This window comes from Lingula anatina, chromosome 6 (genome assembly GCF_051362555.1).
Source record: "Lingula anatina isolate TDL-2025a chromosome 6, LinAna3.0, whole genome shotgun sequence".
In the NCBI taxonomy this organism is placed as follows: Eukaryota; Metazoa; Brachiopoda; class Lingulata; order Lingulida; family Lingulidae; genus Lingula; species Lingula anatina.
The window spans coordinates 13,272,665-13,295,162 of record NC_141772.1 but is presented as its reverse complement, the minus strand read 5'-3'; the positions used below and the strand labels follow the sequence as shown (position 1 = coordinate 13,295,162).

Here is a 22,498-nt window from a genome sequence, read left to right as displayed (position 1 = left end):
ATAATGGTCATCATGGCAGCAGCACCCAAAATTGCATTTTCTTCTATTCTGATGCCATATTACATAATGGTTAACAGCATAATGACCGTCAATTTTTAATAATAAAATATACGTATCATGGATTTTCAGAAAATGTGACTAGCATGGGTCTTCAAGCCCGAGGAACTTCAAAGTCACACCTTGAAAATGTCAATATGTGAAAAAATTAAATTTTCACAAAAAAAAACATTTAACTGTCAGTAAGAATTACCAAACAGACTGCATTGCCTACTGAAGCTGTATTTTAGTCCCATGTTTCTTTCCTGTAAGTTTGAGAACAGTAAGTGACATGGTTTTTCTTAAATGGTCATCATGGGAGCAGTGCCCAAAATAGATTTTTTTCAAATTTTGATGCAATATTACATAATGTTTAACAGCATAATGACCATCAATTTTTAATAATAAAATATTAGTATTATGGATATTCAGAAAATGTGACTAGCAAAGGTCTTCAGGCCCATGGAACTTCAATGTCACAACTTGAAAATGCCAAAATATAAACAAAGACAGCAATGTTCTGAAATGTTTTTTTTTTTTTCCAGTTTTAACAATTTCTAACATAAAACAAAATTAACAGTTTACTACCATTTTTATATGATCAACTAAGAAAATTGATGAGATGGGAAAAATATCAATAGAATAGTGTTAAATGTCCAAATTCCTCCATTCTGAGATTCTGAACATAGTGAATGATTGAATCTGACAAACTGTAATGATATGAGTTTATTTCCATTTTTGACACTTTATTACACAATACACGATAACAAGTTTACCATCATTTTTACATAATCAACTAACGATGTTGTAAAGATGCAGGAAATGTCAAACAAACACTTTTATGTATCTTATTAGTAAAATAATAAGACTGTTAACATGCCTAAGAATTGAATCTGAGGAAATGTGAAAAAGCAGCATAACTTCTAAAATAATGACCTGATTATGCTGATTTTTGAACTCAACCTGCATTTTAGCAGGAATGACCACTTCTGTGAGTTTAATGACAATTGGCCTATCTGTTTTTCGTATATTGTGTTTACAGTGTTGCATATATGCAGAAAAATGAAAAAACAGCATAACAACTAAAATAGTGGCCCGATCATGCCGATTTTCAAACTTGACCTGCATTTTAGTAAGATTGATTACTCCTGTGAGTTTCATGACAACAGGCCTAACGGTTTTCCTTAAAATGCGTTTACAGGGTTGCATATATGCTGAAAAGTGAAAAAATAGCATAACTTCTACAATAATGGCCCGATCATGCTGATTTTCGAACTTGACCTGCGTTTTATGAATATTCATCAGCTCTGAAAATATAAAGCCAAAAAGTAAAACTGCCTTCCACTTATTGTGTTTACAATGAAAGTGCACGGCGCCAGCGCCAGTGACAGTGACGACAGACGCAGGTGATGGCAATATGTACAGACACATCTGTACTTATTTACTGTACTGTTTGAGAACAGTAAGTGACATGGTTTTTCTTAAATGGTCATCATGGGAGCAGTGCCCAAAATAGATTTTTTTCAGATTTTGATGCAATATTACATAATGTTTAACAGCATAATGACCATCAATTTTTAATAATAAAATATTAGTATCATGGATATTCAGAAAATGTGACTAGCAAAGGTCTTCAGGCCCATGGAACTTCAATGTCACAACTTGAAAATGCCAAAATGTAAACAAAGACAGCACTGTTCTGAAATGTTTTTTTTTTTTATTTTTAACAATTTTTTTAACATAAAACAAAATTAACAGGTTACTGCCATTTTTATACGATCAACTAAGAAAATTGATGAGATGGGAAAAATATCAATACAACAGTGTTAAATGTCCAATTTCCTCCATTCTGAGATTCTGAACATAGTGAATGATTGAATCTGACAAACTGTAATGATATGAGTTTATTTCCATTTTTGAAACTTTATTACACAATACACGATAACAAGTTTACCATCATTTTTACAAAATCAACTAACAATGTTGAAAAGATGCAGGAAATGTCAAACAAACACTTTTACGTATCTTATTAGTTTAATAATGAGACTGTTAACATGCCTAAGAATTGAATCTGAGGAAATGTGAAAAATATGCTGAAAAGTGAAAAAACAGCATAACTTCTACAATAATGGCCCGATCATGCTGATTTTCGAACTTGACCTGCGTTTTATGAATATTCATCAGCTCTGTAAATATAAAGCCAAAAAGTAAAACTGCCCTCCACTTATCGTGTTTACAAGGAAAGAGCACGGCGCCGGCATCGGCATTGGCATCGGCATCGCCATCGGCGACGACAGACGCAGGTGATGGCAATATGTACAGACACATCTGTGTCTGTACATAAAAAAAAGAGAACAGAATTATATCATAATTTCTATCTGACAAATTATGTTTTAAAGCTTTTTGTCAATAAATTCTGTAAGAATATTTCATCAGTGACATATCTAACTTAAGTCGTCATGGGAAACATAATACAAAATTTTCATTATTTTCACACAAACAAGCCAGTCGAATTTCAAATTACATCCTGCGCCTCTCTTAACTCACCATCCTGAGCAGTTTCAAACTCCTCTCGGAATGTATGGAACCCAAAACCACCTGTCACCACGCAGGATGTACCCCTCTGACCTGGAAAAAACAGAAATAATGAAAAAAATGATAGCTTTTTGTTACTTTTATTTGGCTACACAATATTTTCATTTAAAGGGCAAATTTATAATGTTTGGATAAAACTTTTAATTATAGACATGGGCACCTTTATAGTGCCTCACTGAAAGTGTTCTGACTGAAAAAAAGAGAGAGGAGAAGCTAAGGTGGAAAATGATTTTTATCTTGAAAGTGAACACAAAAAAAGATGAGACTGTCGTTCAAATTTGAGAAACCCAATGTAAAAAAAAAAGTCCTATTATTATAAAAATGATCAAATATATATATATATATATATAAACTTACTCTTCAGTATGACATTAATCATGCATCTGACAGCAGTGCGGTGGCGTTTCAGCACAGCGCATGGTCGTAAGGAGTTGGTGTCCAGTATCACGAGGAGCCCCTCCCCTGTCCCCACCCACAGAGTGTGCGTGTTCTGTAACAGCAACGACGTCACACGACAGTCGCCTCGGGACAACTTCATAGATGGGTCAAACTCACTGAATAAAAGAAATTAGAGTGTAATTTGCATTATGGAACTCAATAAGTCTAAACCTTTCAAGACAGAAAAAAAATGAAATAGCTATATTCAAATGGCTAGTCTGGGAAGTTATTTTTTTCCTCTCAAATAAACTTTGTTTACTTGATTTTGATAATTGTACTGATAACTTTCTTGACCATTTTACAATTACAGATATTTCAGGTGCACTATCTGTAAAATCTAAAATTTAATGTTAGTAAGTAGTGAATTTGCCTTACTGTTACAACTAACTTAAACCACGGGTAGGGACCTAACTTACCTGACAGTTTTGTAAATGTCAATGGTATGTTTGAGAACTTGCTTATTGAGGTCCCATGCCTCCACAGTGGCCTCCTGCATCTTAGCCAGGTAGAGGTACTTTCTGGACACTACCATGGCACAGATGATACCCCGGGACCTGAAACAGACAACAGACTTTTATAATATTTATTACCTCTATGTTCTAAGTCTCTTCAGTTGATCATAAGTCGTTTGTAACCTTACCTCTAGTATTCAAACACTATGAAAGTAGTAAGCTAATGTTATCAGTGAAAAAGCTATTGTCATACCTTGTGACATAATCTATTTTGAAACACCCCAGAAATAACTTTTTTCTAATGGTCAATCTGATACAGGAAGTAGACATTTACTATTATGCAAATAGTTAAATTGGGGTTATGCAAGAGAAGGTAGAACAACAAAAATAAAAAAGAAACACTCACTGCTCTGTTGCTGTGTCTATTTCTTGTGGAATATCCCTCCAGGTGTCAGGAAGAAGCATGACAATCTTGCTCCCACACCCAATATACAGTGTCTTGGATTGAGTGTGGGGTACGATGCAACGGATAGGTTCAGAGGATTCTCCAAATCTAAGCGTGTATGATGGTTCCGCAAATGCATCCTGAGTGAAATAGAATGAAATAACTACAATATAAAGATTAAGTCACAGATTAAGTCACAAATTTTCCTTACCATTGGATTATTTATATAAATAAATCAGGCGAAGAAATGTATTGCTTTGGAAAAAACTTTTGACACTGTGTGCCCACCCTTACAAAAGTTAAATCTAAACAGTTCTACGGGACTTCTTAGGAATTCTATCCAATTTCCTGTTGCATGTCTATCTAGGGAAGATCCGCAGATCATATATGGCAACCCATTTAAAAGCTTGTCGCTTAATTCCCCGTTAGACACTAAATAGCCTGCGGGGAGTATGCAACAAGCATTCAAGTGGGGCAGCCATATTTGATCCGTCGAACTGTTAGTCTACTGTCCTGAATGCGCTAGAAGTACTCACAGTGAGGACATTGTTTGCATCAAATATAGCGAGCTGCCCACTGGCCAAGCCCACATAGACTTGGGCATCTCCAGACTGGTTTTGACTGAGAAAAGATTAAAATTGAACACAGTGAATATAAAATTTTATTCAAAATATATGATTTACAAAATAATAATAATAAGTATAATAAAAATAATTAAAGAATAATAATAATAAATAAATAAATAATCATAAAAAACATGACTAAAAAGCAATATAACTGCATTAAAAACATTGATTTAAAAACTAAATTTGCTTCCAATACAGTGCTATCATTAACTTCACTATCAAATGTTCTATTTATCAGTAACGATACTAGAACCAGTTATTATCACACTGAAATAAGCCTGTGTAATTTAACAAAAGAGTTCTCAGATGGCTATGTAGAATTACTGAATATGCATGTCAGCAGTTTGTTTACAGGAACAAATTGGCAAATTTTCCCCAAAAAGATTAATAAACATTTATAATGAGAAGACTGATTTTTCTTGTCGTTCATAGGTACATGTAATATGTTATATTTTTTGAAAAAGGCTCATAAGTGTTACAGTTCACGCCAGCAAAACCGGTTGGCCTAACTTATATTTTCCCCATATTCCATCATTCTACTTACTGAAAGTGCATGCACAGCACAGAATCCGGTAACCTAGGCAACTTATGCTTGTGTTCCCGTGTATAGGCATCATATACCCATATATGGCCAGAGAGACAACCAATCAGAACGCAGCTGCTGCCAATGGTTGTTAGGCAGAGAATACGACTGTCTGGATGAAATTTCCCTTGTAAACTCTGAAAGCAGGGTGATCAAAGACAATGTTCGAGTATTTTTAATAAATCGTTTTGATTCCACTTAGATTTTGGAAATGCACGACTATTTTACCATTAAATAAATTATGTGATATCATCTTACTGCAACTCTGGCTGGAAAAAGATAATTAGGGGTATATCCAGAAATATTTTCTGACAGTCTTCCAAATTATTTTTGTTGATCTACCCTCCATTTCTGACTGTCTTCAGACAGAAAAAATTAGATGCCTGTCAAAGTAAACTTGAAAATCTGACCGTTTTACAGAAGACTCAGAAAACGGCCTCAATCAACCCCTGATAATAACGGGAAAAAAATTCTCTCTTTTATATAAATAAACCAAACTGTGCCACAGCCTAAGAACAGACCATCCCAGCAGACATGTCTTACCAGAGTCAGATCCAGGATCTTGGGGTCATTTTCTGTTAGGCTGACCCAGGACAGCTGAGCACAGTCCTCACTGCCTCCACTGCCTACCCACAACTCCATCCCATCACCATCATGCTGGAAGTTAGTTAATTAATTAATTATTAATTAATAATATCACTAACATATGCAAGTAAAAAAGATATATATATATATATATATATATATATATATATATATATATATATATATATATATATATATAAATACAATATGCAAGTATATTAAAAAACACAAACATACAAAAACAAACCATTTCTTAATTAACACATAGCTAAAACAGTAAAACATACACCCAGCATTCCCAGCATTATCAATGCTGTCTTAAGTTTGAGTGGTATAATTTATTCAAGAACCAAAACGCTTCTATCTATTGGAGATTTTCTAAAATTTATATGTAAAGCATTTCTGAACTGAAATTACTTATTCATTATCTGAAAAATTTGATCAGCATGTCTTACCCTAAGTGTCATACATTCTACTGTCATGTTCTTGGAAATTGGCAGAAAGTTTCTGAGGCTCAGCAAGTCACAGCGCTCCAGTTTCTCATGGATTTCTGCTGCCTGAAGAGAAAATGGGCTCAGTATTTTATAGAATTGACCTCAAAATAAGCTCGATTCAAGATAAGATGATACTGTATGGGAGCCGAAATCATAACATGTAATGGACACAGCATTATATTGAATCCAATTCAGTTTCATCCCAAAATAAGCAAGATTCAGGATAAGACTATATGCAATCAGAAACCATTACAAGGAGAAATCAGTCCTGGTTTATGAACAAGAGGTAACAGTACTTATGAATTGTGTACAGAAGTAATTTACTGCAGGGAAAAGATCATTTTTCAGCTAATTTTATGATCGTTCGAAGTTTGAAATTCACACATTACTGTATACTAAACTGTACAACATATTGTCTTCATACACCCAAGCACCACTATGGTGGACAAGTCTTTCTCACATTACAAACACATAAAACCTATCATAGGTCTCTCCTCTGGCAAATACTTAAGGCAGAGATATTTAGCATGTCAAACTTACTGTAGGTCTCTCCTCTGGCACATACTTAAGGCAGAGATATATAACATGTCAAACTTACGGTAGGTCTCTCCTCTGGCACATACTTAAGGCAGACATATATAACATGTCAGACTTACGGTAGGTCTCTCCTCTGGCACATACTTAAGGCAGACATATATAACATGTCAAACTTACGGTAGGTCTCTCCTCTGGCACATACTTGAGGCAGAGATATATAACATCTTGCATGTCTGGCCATGGCTGGCAGCATGGCCTCCCTGTCATAGGGTCTAGCTTGGTTGTGATGGGGTTGATTGGCCGCTTCTGAATGACAAGATAATACAAGGTCAAAATAAGCAATCTTATGAAGTCCAGTTTTGAACTTAACTTGCATTTAACGACTGTCACAATGAGTAAACCCTGTGGTCTGAAGCAAAACGACATCACTGCTTTCAATTGCTTGTTGTCAAAACTTTTAAAAATTGATTGTCTGAAGACATTGCAATTTTCAATACTTTGGTCACACTATAGCAAAATAAGTTTCAATTATGATGAGATATTTTACCTGCAGCAGTGAAGTGAAATTAATTGGAAATAATAAAGCATCACAAATCAGTAAAATCATCTTAATATCACAATTTGCTAAAAAGAGCACATATTACCATCAGCACTGCCTCATCTAGCTGGTTTCTGAATGATAAGTCATCGTAAGGATGTCTGCCATTAGTGACCAGCTCATACAGGGTCATTCCAAATGAATACATGTCCGCCTGCGTGAAGAAGACAAACTCAGCACTGTATCATGTGTTCAGCACATACAATATTATAAACATATTCTACCAGTCTGCAATCTAAAGGAGATGAATACCAAATGGTCAAAATTGGTCAAAAAAGGCTTTACCCATTTATTCTATATAAAAATACTTAACTGGATATTAGTACAATAAAATGTATTACTTTAAAAGCAAACATTCCCTTTCTGCTCTTTTATTTACCACCCCATGTATTTCTTTTTTAAGCTCTGCCCAACCCTGCTTAAAGTCAAACTGCTTTGTAAACTAGAGGATCAGAGAGGCGATACCGCCTCCGAATATTGTACCACCAGCTGGAGCAAGCGCATTCGTATAGACCCCCACATACACAAAATAAGGGGTGCAGCCACCAGTCTTGTGCTTGACAAGCTGTAAAAATGCAATCAACAAGAATTTTCAAAATATGCAAAAAATATATATAACTAAAAATGGTGCAATCAAAGTTAAGTTCATTGTAAGGTAGGTCAAAGGTCAATTTCAAGGTCACAGTAAATTGCCAGTATATGACTTCCTATCCAACTTCAATAGTAACTATGGACCTATCTCTGCCAGTTTTGGAGATAAAAGGGAAGCAAAATTTGCAAAGTTCAGTTCATGGTGAAAAGTAGGTCAAAGGTCAATTTCAAGGTCACAGTAAGATTGCCAGTATATGACTTCCTATTCAACTTCAATAGTAACTATGGACCTATCTCTGCCAGTTTTGGAGATAAAAGGGAAGCAAAATTTGCAAAGTTCAGTTCATGGTGAAAAGTAGGTCAAAGGTCAATTTCAAGGTCACATTTAGATTGCCAGTATATGACTTCCTATTCAACTTCAATAGTAACTATGGACCTATCTCTGCCAGTTTTGGAGATAAAAGGGAAGCAAAATTTGCAAAGTTCAGTTCATGGTGAAAAGAAGGTCAAAGGTCAATTTCAAGGTCACAGTAAAATTGCCAGTATATGACTTCCTATGCAAGTTCAATAGTAACTATGGACCTATCTCTGCCAGTTTTGGAGATAAAAGGGAAGCAAATTTTGCAAAGTTCAGTTCAAGGTGAAAAGTAGGTCAAAGGTCAATTTCAAGGTCACAGTAAAATTGCCAGTATATGACTTCCTATTCAAGTTCAATAGTAACTATGGACCTATCTCTGCCAGTTTTGGAGATAAAAGGGAAGCAAAATTTGCAAAGTTCAGTTCATGGTGATAAGTAGGTCAAAGGTCAATTTCAAGGTCACAGTAAGATTGCCAGTATATGACTTCCTATTCAACTTCAATAGTAACTATGGACCTATCTCTGCCAGTTTTGGAGATAAAAGGGAAGCAAAATTTGCAAAGTTCAGTTCATGGTGAAAAGTAGGTCAAAGGTCAATGTCAAGGTCACAGTAAGATTGCCAGTATATGACTTCCTATTCAACTTCAATAGTAACTATGGACCTATCTCTGCCAGTTTTGGAGATATAAGGGACTAAATGTTATAATTTTGGAGTTACCATAATGTGCCATAAATTTCCTACAGAAAAAATTAATTAAAATAAAGAAAAGGTCATTTTGGTCAAAGTTCTTGAAATGGGAGGTTCTCTGAAGTTGCAGAAGTTTAAATTTGATAAAATAATGTCATTTTTGACCACAAGTTGTCTGCTTTGCCAAGCATTATGTTTTATTTTTCCGGAGTTCAAAATTTATTATCCATTACCGTACTGCACATTTTTACGGAAGCCGACTGGTGCCATATGTTGAAAAAAAAAATTATCTCGAAATTTCGAGATAGCATTTTTTTTGTTCAAATTTCAAAATACTATCTCGAAATTTCGAGATAAATTTTTTTGCTCAAATATCAAAATGCTATCTCGAAATTTCGAGATAATTTTTTTTTTGTTCAAATTTCAAAATGCTATCTCGAAATTTCGAGATAAAAATTTTTTTTGTTCAAATTTCAAAATAGTATCTCGAAATTTCGAGATAATTTTTTTTCTACATATGGCACCAGTCGGCTTCCGTACATTTTCCTTTCACCACCAATATGTACTTTCTGATACAGCGTAACTCGAAAACCGTATGGAATACAAAAAAACCGAGACCACCTCCAGTGTTGGGCTTTACATGCTCTACAAAATGAATGAAAAAGAATGGGTCTCTAGCATTAACGGTTCCCGAATTAGAGACAGTTTTCAGTTTCGGTATCTTATGGCCGCTACTCCTGTGAAAATGCACCGATTGACCCCAAATTCACGGAGATGAAAGATGACCTGAAGGGTAACACTTTCCAATAATATTATTGGTTAAGTCTGTGTGGCGTCTGAATAACAGGGCAAAAAAATTTTTTTTCATAAAAAATTTCATTTTTTTGAAAATTTTGACCCATTTGACCTTGAAGTAAAGGTCAAAGGTCAAATCCGAGGGTATATTTGAAATCTACACATATGACTTTTGGAAAGCCGTCTATAGAAATTTTTCCCGTAACTCCTTCTGTAGGGTAGATAATTAGCATTTAATTTTGCCATTTTTAGACAAGGGTGCATTGCAATGAGTGCCACACCCAGACCCCAATACCGACGAAGCCCAAATTTTACGTGGAACGAGTTGAGATTATAGGTGACCTAAATCCATGAGATGGGTACGGGGGCCCTTACCGTCTAGGAGGAGAAGCGGTAACGGTAACATGGCGGCGGAGCCGGCGGAACGGACCGGACGGGACCGAAACCATGTGTACCGCCAGCGCTAACGCTGGTGGTAAATTTTTTTGTTCAAATTTCAAAATAGTATCTCGAAATTTCGAGATAATTTTTTTTTCTACATATGGCACCAGTGGGCTTCCGTACATTTTCCTTTCACCACCAATATGTACTTTTTGATACAGCGTAACTCGAAAACCGTATGGAATACAAAAAAACCGAGACCACCTCCAGTGTTGGGCTTTACATGCTCTACAAAATGCAAAAAAGAATGGGTCTCTAGCATTAACGGTTCCCGAATTAGAGACAGTTTTCAGTTTCGGTATCTTATGGCCGCTACTCCTGTGAAAATGCACCGATTGACCCCAAATTCACGGAGATGAAAGATGACCTGAAGGGTAACACTTTCCAATAATATTATTGGTTAAGTCTGTGTGGTGTCTGAATAACAGGGCAAAAAAATTTTTTTTCGTAAAAAATTTCATTTTTTTGAAAATTTTGGCCCATTTGACCTTGAAGTAAAGGTCAAAGGTCAAATCCGAGGGTATATTTGAAATCTACACATATGACTTTTGGAAAGCCGTCTGTAGAAATTTTTCCCGTAACTCCTTCCGTAGGGTAGATAATTAGCATTTAATTTTGCCATTTTTGGACAAGGGTGCATTGCAATGAGTGCCACACCCAGACCCCAATACCGACAAAGCCCAAATTTTACGTGGAACGAGTTGAGATTATAGGTGACCTAAATCCATGAGATGGGTATGGGGGGCCTTACCGTCTAGGAGGAGAAGCGGTAACGGTAGCCGTCCGGCGGAGCCGGCGGAGCCGGCGGAACGATCCGGACGAGACCGAAACCATGTGTACCGCCAGCGCTAACGCTGGTGGTACAATTAATGTAAAATTGCGATTGGTTCGAGTTGTATTTCCATTCCCAAGTGAGATATACGTAATCATGAAAATTGGCATGACTGATGACAAGGTTGTGATATGCAATCTTGTGGCAGGACTTGCATATGATTGTGCAATCACACAAATATATTACTTACTGGCAGTTACGTGTACTTTCAAAGCATTCACACAAACCTACGTGAGTAGAAATAAATTCACAATTCATAAACGTTAATCACACATGCACACACAAGAGCAAAACTAAAATATTCTTTTTGAATTAAAACTTTATTTCATACAGGCTATGGCTTTCTACACAATCATAATTCATTAGTTATCTATTCAAAAACCAATAAATAGAACTAATCAACTTTCACCATAATCTTTAAGTAATCTTTCTGCATGTTTTGGACCAAATCTTTATGAAACTCTGGTACATGTAACCAACTGCTGATAAGGATATATTAGTGCACTTTCTTTTTTTTACCTTGAAACATTGTTAAGATTTTCTTCAACAACTTCCAGGAAATGACACCCAGTGAGAGATACATGGCATAATATAAACACTGCACTAACAACTTATAAGCAATAACATCCAAAAGATAGTACTGATACCAGTTTAACCTGTAAGTAGCCTGGGAGTGAAAGTGAAGAGTACCATTGTGCCTAATAACATAGTTAATCCAAAACAACAATTCTTCTTGTCCTGACATGGGAGTATCTTGCAGTAGTTTGGACATTCTAACTGCATTTTCCTTGTAAGACCTGTCATTCAGAACTTTGTTTATAGCAGTTTCTAATGCTTCCTCAGAGAGGGAACTGAAGACCACAATTTCGCCGATCTTGGCACGTTCCTTCAGCTTTCGAGCCTGGTGTTGCTGATCCCAAAGTAATGGCATGGCCACAACAGGAACTGCGTGGTACAGTGTCTCCCATGTGCTGCTTACTCCACAGTGGGTGATGAACAGCTTAGTGGCAGGGTGGGCAAGAAGGTCGTTCTGTGGAAACCAGTCAACCAGATAAGTGTTTTTTCCAAGAAATTTGGGAGCAACACCCTGATACCGCCATATCACCTTCTGGGGAAGTTTGGCAAATACTTTGGCCAGTATTTCTGCTTTGTCATTTGGCAAGGTAGGTACCAAGGTTCCAAAACTCATCAAAATCACTCCATGAGTGGCAGATGCCATTATGTCGGCATAAAACTTGGGAAGAGGTTTTGGAGGTGTCCAGAGGAGGCCAGAGATGGGCTTGACATGGGGCATGACTGGTCTTGGGTAATCAAAGGCAAAATTGACATTGGCAGCAATAAAAAGAGACATTCTTTGATAAGTATGCCTAGCAGATGGCCAATTTTCATTGGGGAGATATTTCTGTTTCAGTTTGTCCATAGTCTCTATTTTCTCATTTGCCCACTCTTCAGCTTCTATCACAAAGTCCAAATTCTGAAGTCGCTCTGTAAATGTCATATTATCACTAAAATCTGTTAGAATATATGGCATATATGATGGGAAGCTAGGCTGATTGAAGTAAAACCATATGTCAAAAAAACCAAAGTTGTTGTAGGCAATGCTAGGAATGTCTAGGTACTCTCTTAAAAAATAGTTAACCGCCATATTGCTCATGTCCACAAAGAGGAGAGAAAATCCTGCAGCTTTGAGGCGCTTCACCAGTTGCTGGTCTTCCAAAAGATTTTCAGCCATCATGTAGTCCACTTTTTCAATTTCTTTAACGAAAGGCATGGGATCTTTCTCAACGTAGTACATTGTTGTGTTTAGGTCCAACTCGCCTCCTTTATTCACCCAAAGCTCTGGCATCTTGTACACAATCAACTCAATCCCAGATACGTTCATTTTAGGTTTGTAGTGGTCCCCAACCAGCATGCTGACAGTGTGCCCATGATCTCGAAGCATGACGGAAATCTTCTCTAGATTCAGTGTTCTCGAGTTGAAGATATGAGTGCAAGGAAAGATCAATATTTTCTCTCCGTCACTTTCCATGGGTACATGTAACAGTACCAAGCTTAAGATAACAACATGCTGTATAAGGTGGAAGGTTGCCATCTTAACATTTACCAAATGGGCCCAAGTTTACCTCTACCCCTTTATATAGATATAAAATAGCAGAGGTCAGGCAGCAACTGGATCAGTCAAACAGCGGTGAAGATAAGCTTATCAATCAATCAATCAACATGCTACAGGTATGTAGCTTTCAGAGGTCAATTTGTCTGGAGCAACCAGCAGTCTGTAAATTTTAAGTAGTATTTGACTGTTCAAAAATTTAAGCAAGGTTCGATAACACAGAAGTATATTTTTCATCATGACAGAAGTTTATATTCAATTTTCTAAATAAGTTATATTCTATATAAATTAAAAACAACACATGGACTGAAATCACAGTTTTTAAAAGATCTGATATAATAATAATAATAATAATAATAATAATAATAATAATAATAAACAAGAATACTGTTTTTTAATTTATACTTTATTTAATATAAACCTATACAATCCTGGCTCATTTAATGTCTTTTTAAATGGAAATGAAAACATAGATATTTCCTTCAACATAATCTTTAAAATAAGTAATCTCTCTGAAAGTATTTGAAGCAAATCTTTATGATACTCTGGAAATTAACTGATGATAAGCACATATCACTGCACTTTCTGTTTTTTCCTCTGAAACATTGTTAAGATTTTCTTCAACAACTTCCAGGAGATGACACCCAGTAAGAGATACAAGGCATAACATAAACCTTGCACTAACAACTTATAAGCAATAACATCCAGCAGATAGTACTGATACCAGTTTAAACTGTAAGCAGCCTGGGAGTGAAAGTGAAGAGTACCATTGTGCCGAATAACATAGTTAACCCAAAATAACAATTCTTCTTGTCCTGACATGGGAGTATCTTGCAGTAGTTTGGACATTCTAACTGCATTTTCCTTGTAAGACCTGTCATTCAGAACTTTGTTGATAGCAGTTTCTAATGCTTCCTCAGAGAGAGAACTAAAGACCACAATTTCGCCAATCTTGGCACGTTCCTTCAGCTTTCGAGCCTGGTGCTGCTGATCCCAAAGTAATGGAATGGCCACAACAGGAACTGCATGGTACAGTGTCTCCCATGTGCTGCTTACTCCACAGTGGGTGATAAACAGCTTAGTGGCAGGGTGGGCAAGAAGATCGTTCTGTGGAAACCAGTCAACCAGGTAAGTGTTTTTTCCAAGAAATTTGGGAGCAACACCCTGATACCGCCATATCACTTTCTGGGGAAGTTTGGCAAATACTTTGGCCAGTATTTCTGCTTTGTCTTTTGGCAAGGTAGGTACTAAGGTTCCAAAACTCATCAAAATCACTCCTTTAGTGGCAGATGCCATTATGTCGGCATAAAACTTGGGAAGAGGTTTTGGAGGCGTCCAGAGGAGTCCAGAGATGGGCTTGACATGGGGCATGACTGGTCTTGGGTAATCAAAGGCAAAATTGACATTGGCAGCAATCATAAGAGACATTCTTTGATACGTATGCCTAGCAGATGGCCAATTTTCATTGGGAAGGTATTTTTGTTTCAGTTTGTCCATAGTCTCTATTTTCTCATTACCCCAATCTTCAGCTTCCATCAGAAGGTCAAAATTTTGAAGTCGCTCTGTGAATGTCATGTTATCAGTAAAATCAGTGAATACATGAGGCATAAACGATGGGAAATAAGGCTGGTTGAAGCAAAACCATGAGTCAAAAAAACCAAAGTTGTTGTATGCTATGCTAGGAATGTTTAAGTACTCCATCAAAAAATAATTGGCTGCCATATTGCTTATGTCCACAAAGAAGAGAGAAAATCCTGCTGCTTTGAGGTGCTTCACCAGTTGCTGGTCTTCCAAAAGATTTTCAGCTAACAAGTTGTCCACTTTTTCAAACTCTTTAACGAAAGGCATGGGATTCTTTTCGACATAATTCATGGTTGTGTTTAGGTCCAATTCGCCTCCCTTATTTACCCAAAGCTCAGGCATCTTGTACACAATCAACTCAATCCCAGATATGTTCATTTTAGGTTTATAGCGGTCGCCAACCAGCATGCTAACAGAGTGACCGTGATCTCGAAGCATGACGGAAATCTTCTCTAGATTCATCGTTCTTGAGTTGAAGACATAAGTGCAAGGAAAGATCAATATTTTCTCCCCATCGATTACCCTGGGTACCAGTGTCACGCTTATGACTAGAAGATATTGTATAAAATGGAAGGCTGCCATCTTTGCATTTACCAAGTGGGTACAAGCTTACTTCTTACCCTTTATAAATATTATCAAATAGCAGAGTTCAGGCAGCAACTGGATCAGTCAAACAGCTGTGAAGATAAGCTGACAGTTAAAGGAGCAAGCACTATGCTAAAGTTCATCAGCCCAAATGCTTATTATAAATCACAACCGTGAGAAGTGTGCTTAACCTCTAGGTCATTTACATCAACTCTTAGAGTCTTCCAAAAGCTCATGAGTCTGGTATTGTTGGTATTGAAAACAATAAGTTAGAGCAATTTACAAAACAAATATTATTTTACCCAAATACTTCTCATGATGAATTGAAAGCTTAGGTGAAATAAATAATTAAAAAATAAATTAATTGAAAAAAAAAAACTGTAGGAGTTTTATCAAGCAGTATTAACATCAACTCCAGACATTGATTGCACAACGTGTGGACATAAAGTCACAGACCACTTATCATGTCACACAGATAAGCTGAAACTGGGGTCACAAACTGTGCTATATACTGCAGGTGACAGTACTGAAGTACTTTTAATCATTTCCCATTTACTGGAGGTTAAATGAGGATTCAGTAAACCATTTGCCATGGCATATTATGAATGTTAGTATCTTTCAACTTACTTCCAAGAAGGTGGTGGTGTATAAAACCAGGATTATAACACTTGTCAACTCAAAACTCATTACGAGTGTCATTATTGTCAACTTAAGGTTAATACAATGTGTAAACATTTTCCTATTGAGCTCACTAGCCCATTATTCAGTTTTAGTTCATTCAGTACTTTGATTATAATTTTCAGATACATTCATATCTTGAGCACACCTGCACAAACCAGCATACACAACAATTCAGACACAAGTGTAAAAAATTACAAGACAATTCTAACTTATTCTTATGCACCCACGAATGTAAAACATTACACAAGATAATTCCAACTCATCCTCATATATCAAAAAGTGTAAAAAATTACAAGATAACATGAACTTATCCTCATACATCCACATGTGCAAAGAACCAAACACGTGACCATTTCCACGTACCTGTGCCCCATAAACCTCCCCTCTGATCACCTCTGGCGCCCTGTATCCCGGGGTACCCTCAGAAGCCCTCAGTCCGCAGGGTGCCGCAAACCTGGAGATTCCATAGTCAGATATCTTGGCATTGATCTGGAAGTGAAAATGTGAAACTATGAACGTCAGACTTCTTCTTTTTTTTTTTTTTTTTTGCTATTTTTCATTGTCCTTTGATATGAAAGTGCACCTGCCTCTAATGATGACAATATTAAAATAACTAATATGATGACAATATTAAAATAACTAATACGTACTTTAGACAATTAACAGTCAGATGACATCATTTCTTTAAAAACTTGAGGATGAAATCTTTTTTAAAAGATTACTTAAAAGTTTACTTTGAACCTAGATTAATCTCTTTGTTGTAACAGTGCTTCACTTTTAAAATCGACTGGTGTGTAATGCTTTGTAACAATGTAAAAAACTACAAATTCATCATGAATTGCAGTAGACTGAAATTCCCATTCTTTTTAAAGTTTAAAACAACTTTGGTAAGAAGTTCATTTCATGAAACCCACCCATCAAAAACACAAGTGGCCATGCTGGTGGAAGTCACACTATAGACACAGAAGACATAAGAATAATAGTACAAAACTCACCACTACATTGGGTCCCAAAGCCAGGTTAAAGATGAGGATGTTCTCTGGTTTCATGTCTCTGTAGATAATCATATTATGATGAAGATAAGCCATTCCCTCAGCCACCTAGTATCAAGAAGATGTGTCAAATGACATGTTACACAGCAAAACAAAAACAGAATGTTCTTAAAGGTAATACATTGTGAATGAACATACAGTAGAACGGGTGCCAAATTTGCTTCTGTTTGACCATGTAACCATTTTCACTTACCATTTTTGGTTCACTTTTTTCTTCTGAAGAGATATAAACTCTTTTTTTGGACATATGATCTTACAGGAAAAAAAACACCTAATGTTTCTGTGGTAGTTGCTGTTTTTACCTGCATAGCAATTCTTTGTTGTTCCGCTCTGCCCAGAGTTCTTGTTTTTAGCAATGATCCAAGAGATCCCAAGGGGGCCACCTCCAACAGAATAGCCCTGGGGTTGACCCCCACTGCTACCATGGATATCAGACTTGGGTGGTTCAGCTCACGGATTATAGTCACCTTATATAACAAAAGATAATGTACAGGTATTCGACTTAAATCAATGGGTCTATTACTTTGGAGAATAACTGTAACAAATTTGAAGTTTTGATCTAATTTCAAGCATGGAGATACATAAGAGAGCTTAATATACTATCAGCCATGTAGTGTATATAGAGCAATGAAGTAACGATAAAAAATGTCTTACATCTAAAGGCCTGGCAAACAAATCACTATCACAACATTCTGAATATGGATGTCACCATCCCCCTTACCACAAAGAACAGTATTTGACTGCATGTGCCAAACAAACAAGCAATATATTAGGTGAGACTCGTAGGAGTCTATACGTAAACATATATATATATATATATATATATATATATATATATATATATAGATAGATAGATAGATAGATAACAATTGTGTTAGATGGGCCCAGTTACCATTGTATTAGTTGAGACTGACCTCTTGTCTCATCATCTTATGTGGATGAATATCTCCTACAGCATTGAACACCTTCACAGCGACCTCCTTATTCTTGTATTTGGCTCTGTACACTGACCCAAACCCACCATCACCAAGTAAGTACTCTGGGCTGAAAAAAGGAGTGAGAGAATTCAGGCAAGAGCTCAGTGTAGAGTGAATATTGTGTTACAGTATTTAATTGCATCATTTTATCACATTTAGATTTGACTGTGTTCCAAGGAAATGTTAAATTCTTACATCCTGTTGTCTCAAGCCCCCATTATATAAAACAAGAAAATAGACTAACTTTATAATTTCACCAATATATGGCTCATAACTATTCTAAGTAGTTTGGATATAGAATAAAAAACTTTTTTTTTCATATTTTTATATTATTTTTACTCTTTTATCTTTTTAACTATTCCATCACATCCTTTACAATTCATCCTGGCCAAATACATTAAAATGTCTGATCAAAACAGCAATACCAACTTAAGCCTGCTACCAATACTAGTAGTTCTTGCTTATAAGGGAACACTTCTGCAATTTGTACCTGGGCAAGTACAAAGACACTAACTGCATTTAACAACAATAAGACAGCACAGATACCTTTTGTTAAAGAAAAAGCTCTGTGGGTCAATTTGAAAATGATCTTCCAAGTCCGCAAATATCACATCTGGAGCCTGAAAAATAACAATCACTGATTCTGTAAATAATGCACAGTACATACGATAATGTATGGACTCGGCAACCTACATGTAGCACTACAACCAATAATAAATCACATAGATTAAATTGAATTTCTTAAATCATATCAGTATAATTTTTTAATAAGTCAATACAAATCAATCAGTACTTACATATAACATACAACTTTTCAGTGCACTAAAAGCTACCTTCTACACTGAGATCAGTAAAGATTTAAACACAACAAGCCAGCTATAGCTAACAAATGTACAGACAACCTATCTCAGTCTTTCTATTAACTTACCAGTCTACTCAGGGGCACTGGCCCACAGTTGGGGCAGTTCATTGATGCGTCCAGCTCCGACTGACTGACCAAGTCATCCAGGACAAAATGGTGGATTGATGGACCTGAAAAGCAAGAAGGGACAAAATATGATGTTGCATACCTTCAACCTTCATGTACATATATCCTAGAAAATGCTGTAATTTAATTTTTCAATATTATGTCATGAAAATGGATTTATCAATAAAGGTGTAAAATTCCAATAAGTCATTGAAAACAATAATGATCATAAAAACTAATAATATATACTTTAAAATTTAATTTAGATGGGAGATAAAAGCACAGTGTCAATATGAAAATGAATTAAGAATAGTCTACTAGTATATATAGCCATTCCAGTAATAGCTGGCAATGTTTGATTTTCAATTTCCAGTCTCCCCAACTGATGTCCAACATTACCCAGTGTCCCATATATTTACCTGTCTAGATCACCACCCTGACTTACCTATGCACTGTGAACAAGGTACTATTCTCTGTACCAGCTCTAATCCAGTGGGAGACTTCTCTGTGAGACCAGGGTACCACTCCTCTATCAGGGTGTCAATGTGGTCCACTATGTGTCCCAGCACACTGGGGAGTAATGATTCCAAATATTAGTTTTCCTTAACATATTCTAAATACTGGTACCAATTCACAAGAATTATAAATTTGTTGTAGTTAACAGAGTTGCCACCATAACAATACTTTAATGTGGAGGGCAACTATTAAACACATAACAAACAATAGATGGAAATACTTGAAAATAAAGGAAAAAAATCCCGAAAATGTGTATATACATTACCTTGTAATAGGCATGTCTATCATTTTCTTTTTTAGGGGGGTCTAATTGCATAGAATAAGTGCTTTATATAGGAGATTTTGATTACAATAACATGTTCTAATACCAGTATCTTAAAAAAAAAACAAACAAAAAAAAAAAACAGCAAAACTACAAGAGTCACAAGCTGTACATACCTTGTCCCCATCTTGCTGAGAGGCACAGTTATAACCACCACCTCATGCCCATCTCTACAGAATGGCTCAATCATAAAGTACAATAGCTGAAAAAGCAAGGATTTGTACTGCATTTTAAAACAATAAATTTAAAAATGAAAGAGGTATGTGCCAATATGAAAACTGAAAAACTCTCAGTTATAAAAGTTAACATAAATACAACAACATGTATTTGTGAAAAAAAATGGATGTTACAGAATGTGTATAAAAACACATGCACCCTGGCCTGGACATTATTTTTGAACATTTTTTCACATAAAATTACAACTATAGTACTCCATCATCCACAGCAGCTTAAAATCTTTATATCAATTTCCTTAAATCTTGTCAGACAATATTATTTCAATTTTTTCATTTTTAACAGGATTAGCAATCAGCTAACTCCTTCAGTTTCTTCCCTACAGGGAGGTCAGAAAATTCCTGAACCTTTTTATTGTAATAGTAGTATTCTTACCTCTGACCAGTAGACACATATGCCTTCTATCCAGTACACTGTCTCAGGGACAACCCCAGAGTCTGGATTATTCTGAAACAGAAGATCATAATGATACATTCCATTTGTCAAACTGTTTTACAAAACACTACTGAAAACATTAAAATTTTGTTCAATACGTATATGATTTCTGGCATAAATAAAAGTTTCATTTAATTTTTCCAAGACTACAATGTTACAGTCTCATAAAAACAACAATGAACAAACTTACAGCAGACATTTTTGGAATGAACACTACAAGTCTTGCTATTAGCCTGGACCAGAACCCAAGTGGAATGTACGGCATCTCGTACTGGCGCTGGATTTGTATTGGCTTCCTGTTGCCATTGCTGTCCACGACATCACTCAATCCTGGGAAGCTGATTGGTGGTTTCTTCGCTGGCAGACGACATGGAATCAGGAATTCATCGTTGCCACGTGGTAAGATGATTTCAAACCTAAACAAAAAAACAGAACAATGATGTCTAATTGTTCTTATTTTGGAAATTTATGGAAATATTTCAAGCTTAATTGCCGCAATCTTTATGTCTACATGTACTTCCAATATAAATAACATTAACAAAAATTCCAAGTATGAGTGTTTGTTAAAACACTTTTCCTCCTTCACACATTCAGGACAAAATAATGCCAAAACCTAAAATCAACTTTTAAAATATGTTCTGAACTTCAAGAAAGTTGTTCTTTCTACCTTGGACCCTTAAGTGCTTCTCAGCAATTTAATAGGCAATTAGAAGCAAGCTGGCAGAAGTCCACCTTTTGCTATTCAATCAATTACCTTCTGACTGATTGTTATCTGGACCTGGCCACTTAGAAAGTAAGGCCGTGTTTGGCCTAAATGTGTGACAGAAGATAATTGCTTGGCCACTTAATTCACTGGTGGTCAGACTAAAAATGACCTTACTCTTAATATTATTTTCAGTTTTTAAATTTATTAAACTCTTGAGCCCTACCGCTCATCAGAATAATAATATAATGTCAATGCATGTCAATTAGTCACTTACTTCTCCAAGAGTCGCAGGTACTGGGGTATCAAGCTTGTTGGAAAGTTGAACTTTTCAAACCTCTTTCCATTGAAGAGCAAATTAATATCTGTTTTACGCAGGATCTACAAAAATAAAATGTATGAAAAGAGTTGAGCCCTTAATTTTTATATATATATAAAATTCTGCCAAAGCTTATGATAGCAGTTTATAAAACATGTAGCAGCATGTGAAGAAAAGAAATTATTCCAAAGATTTCTGGACTGTTTTTAATACTAAAATAATTTCAGAAACATGGCCTATGCCCACATCTTAATCAGCATTTAGAGAGAAAGGATTCTTTGAAAAATATCACACACACTCAATTTCAATATACAAGCAGCGTAAGAAAAAAACAATATTTGATTTCTAAAAACCACCAAAAGTAGCCCCTTTTCAAATCATATGTCCAGATGAAAAATATGAACTCACCCCCTTCTCGTCAATGAAAGGGTTGATCTCCCTAACAGTGATGACCTGTGCCATCATGCGCCCCAGCCACTGGGGGTCCAGGAAGTAAAAGTTCTCTAGCTGTTGAGAGGCATCCTCGTAGTGCAGCATCACGCCAGACTCGTGCAGGAAACGGACAGCCTGAAAAATATCAATTACAGTAATAATACTACACATGTATAACACACTATTCTTCCTGTTCTTTGATGCTGTGGGAACAACCATTTCTAGGTTTATGAATCAAAGCCACTAAATGAAGGAAATACATACATCATTTGATCAAAATCACAAAAGCATGCACACACACACACACACACACACACACACACACAAACACACACATGTGCTATGTTACATACATACATATATACCAGTTTAGTGTTCTGCTGACTGAATGGACCAATTAATGCATGTCTACTTTCTCAGGTTAGTATTAAAATGCTTTTTGTTCTCAAATACTGGTTGCTGTCCTGCTTTTTTCATGTTGATTTCTTTC

The 22,498-nt window shown here is 36.0% G+C and overlaps 2 protein-coding genes across 7 annotated transcripts in view; both read right to left on the bottom strand.

The window, feature by feature from the left end:
* The window catches only part of LOC106175217 (leucine-rich repeat serine/threonine-protein kinase 2-like), a 73,069-nt gene that overhangs the window by 2,640 nt on the left and 47,931 nt on the right, over window positions 1-22,498 (bottom strand). For all 6 annotated transcript variants that reach the window (XM_087014655.1, XM_087014658.1, XM_087014657.1 and 3 more), the window contains 22 exons: window positions 21,985-22,143; window positions 21,535-21,638; window positions 20,745-20,970; window positions 20,495-20,566; window positions 20,002-20,087; window positions 19,493-19,617; window positions 19,009-19,112; window positions 18,627-18,700; window positions 18,018-18,147; window positions 17,406-17,570; window positions 17,047-17,151; window positions 16,415-16,540; window positions 7,436-7,543; window positions 6,969-7,097; window positions 6,216-6,317; window positions 5,719-5,832; window positions 5,137-5,312; window positions 4,503-4,587; window positions 3,928-4,106; window positions 3,486-3,623; window positions 2,989-3,185; window positions 2,584-2,664 (listed from right to left, as the gene is read on the bottom strand). In XM_087014655.1, the coding sequence (XP_086870781.1) occupies window positions 2,584-2,664; window positions 2,989-3,185; window positions 3,486-3,623; window positions 3,928-4,106; window positions 4,503-4,587; window positions 5,137-5,312; window positions 5,719-5,832; window positions 6,216-6,317; window positions 6,969-7,097; window positions 7,436-7,543; window positions 16,415-16,540; window positions 17,047-17,151; window positions 17,406-17,570; window positions 18,018-18,147; window positions 18,627-18,700; window positions 19,009-19,112; window positions 19,493-19,617; window positions 20,002-20,087; window positions 20,495-20,566; window positions 20,745-20,970; window positions 21,535-21,638; window positions 21,985-22,143 (2,785 nt within the window). The remainder of the gene's footprint in view (window positions 1-2,583; window positions 2,665-2,988; window positions 3,186-3,485; window positions 3,624-3,927; window positions 4,107-4,502; window positions 4,588-5,136; window positions 5,313-5,718; window positions 5,833-6,215; window positions 6,318-6,968; window positions 7,098-7,435; window positions 7,544-16,414; window positions 16,541-17,046; window positions 17,152-17,405; window positions 17,571-18,017; window positions 18,148-18,626; window positions 18,701-19,008; window positions 19,113-19,492; window positions 19,618-20,001; window positions 20,088-20,494; window positions 20,567-20,744; window positions 20,971-21,534; window positions 21,639-21,984; window positions 22,144-22,498) is intronic.
* On the bottom strand, window positions 11,133-13,521 carry LOC106175218 (UDP-glucuronosyltransferase 2A3). Its single transcript, XM_013557115.3, has one exon. The coding sequence runs from the start codon at window positions 13,184-13,186 to the stop codon at window positions 11,591-11,593; it is 1,596 nt and encodes a 531-aa protein (XP_013412569.2). The 5' UTR covers window positions 13,187-13,521; the 3' UTR covers window positions 11,133-11,590.

Excerpts from the sequence above, each read along its gene's own strand:
- LOC106175218 (XM_013557115.3), bottom strand. The coding sequence starts at position 13,186 with ATGGCAACCTTCCACCTTATACAGCATGTTGTTATCTTAAGCTTGGTA.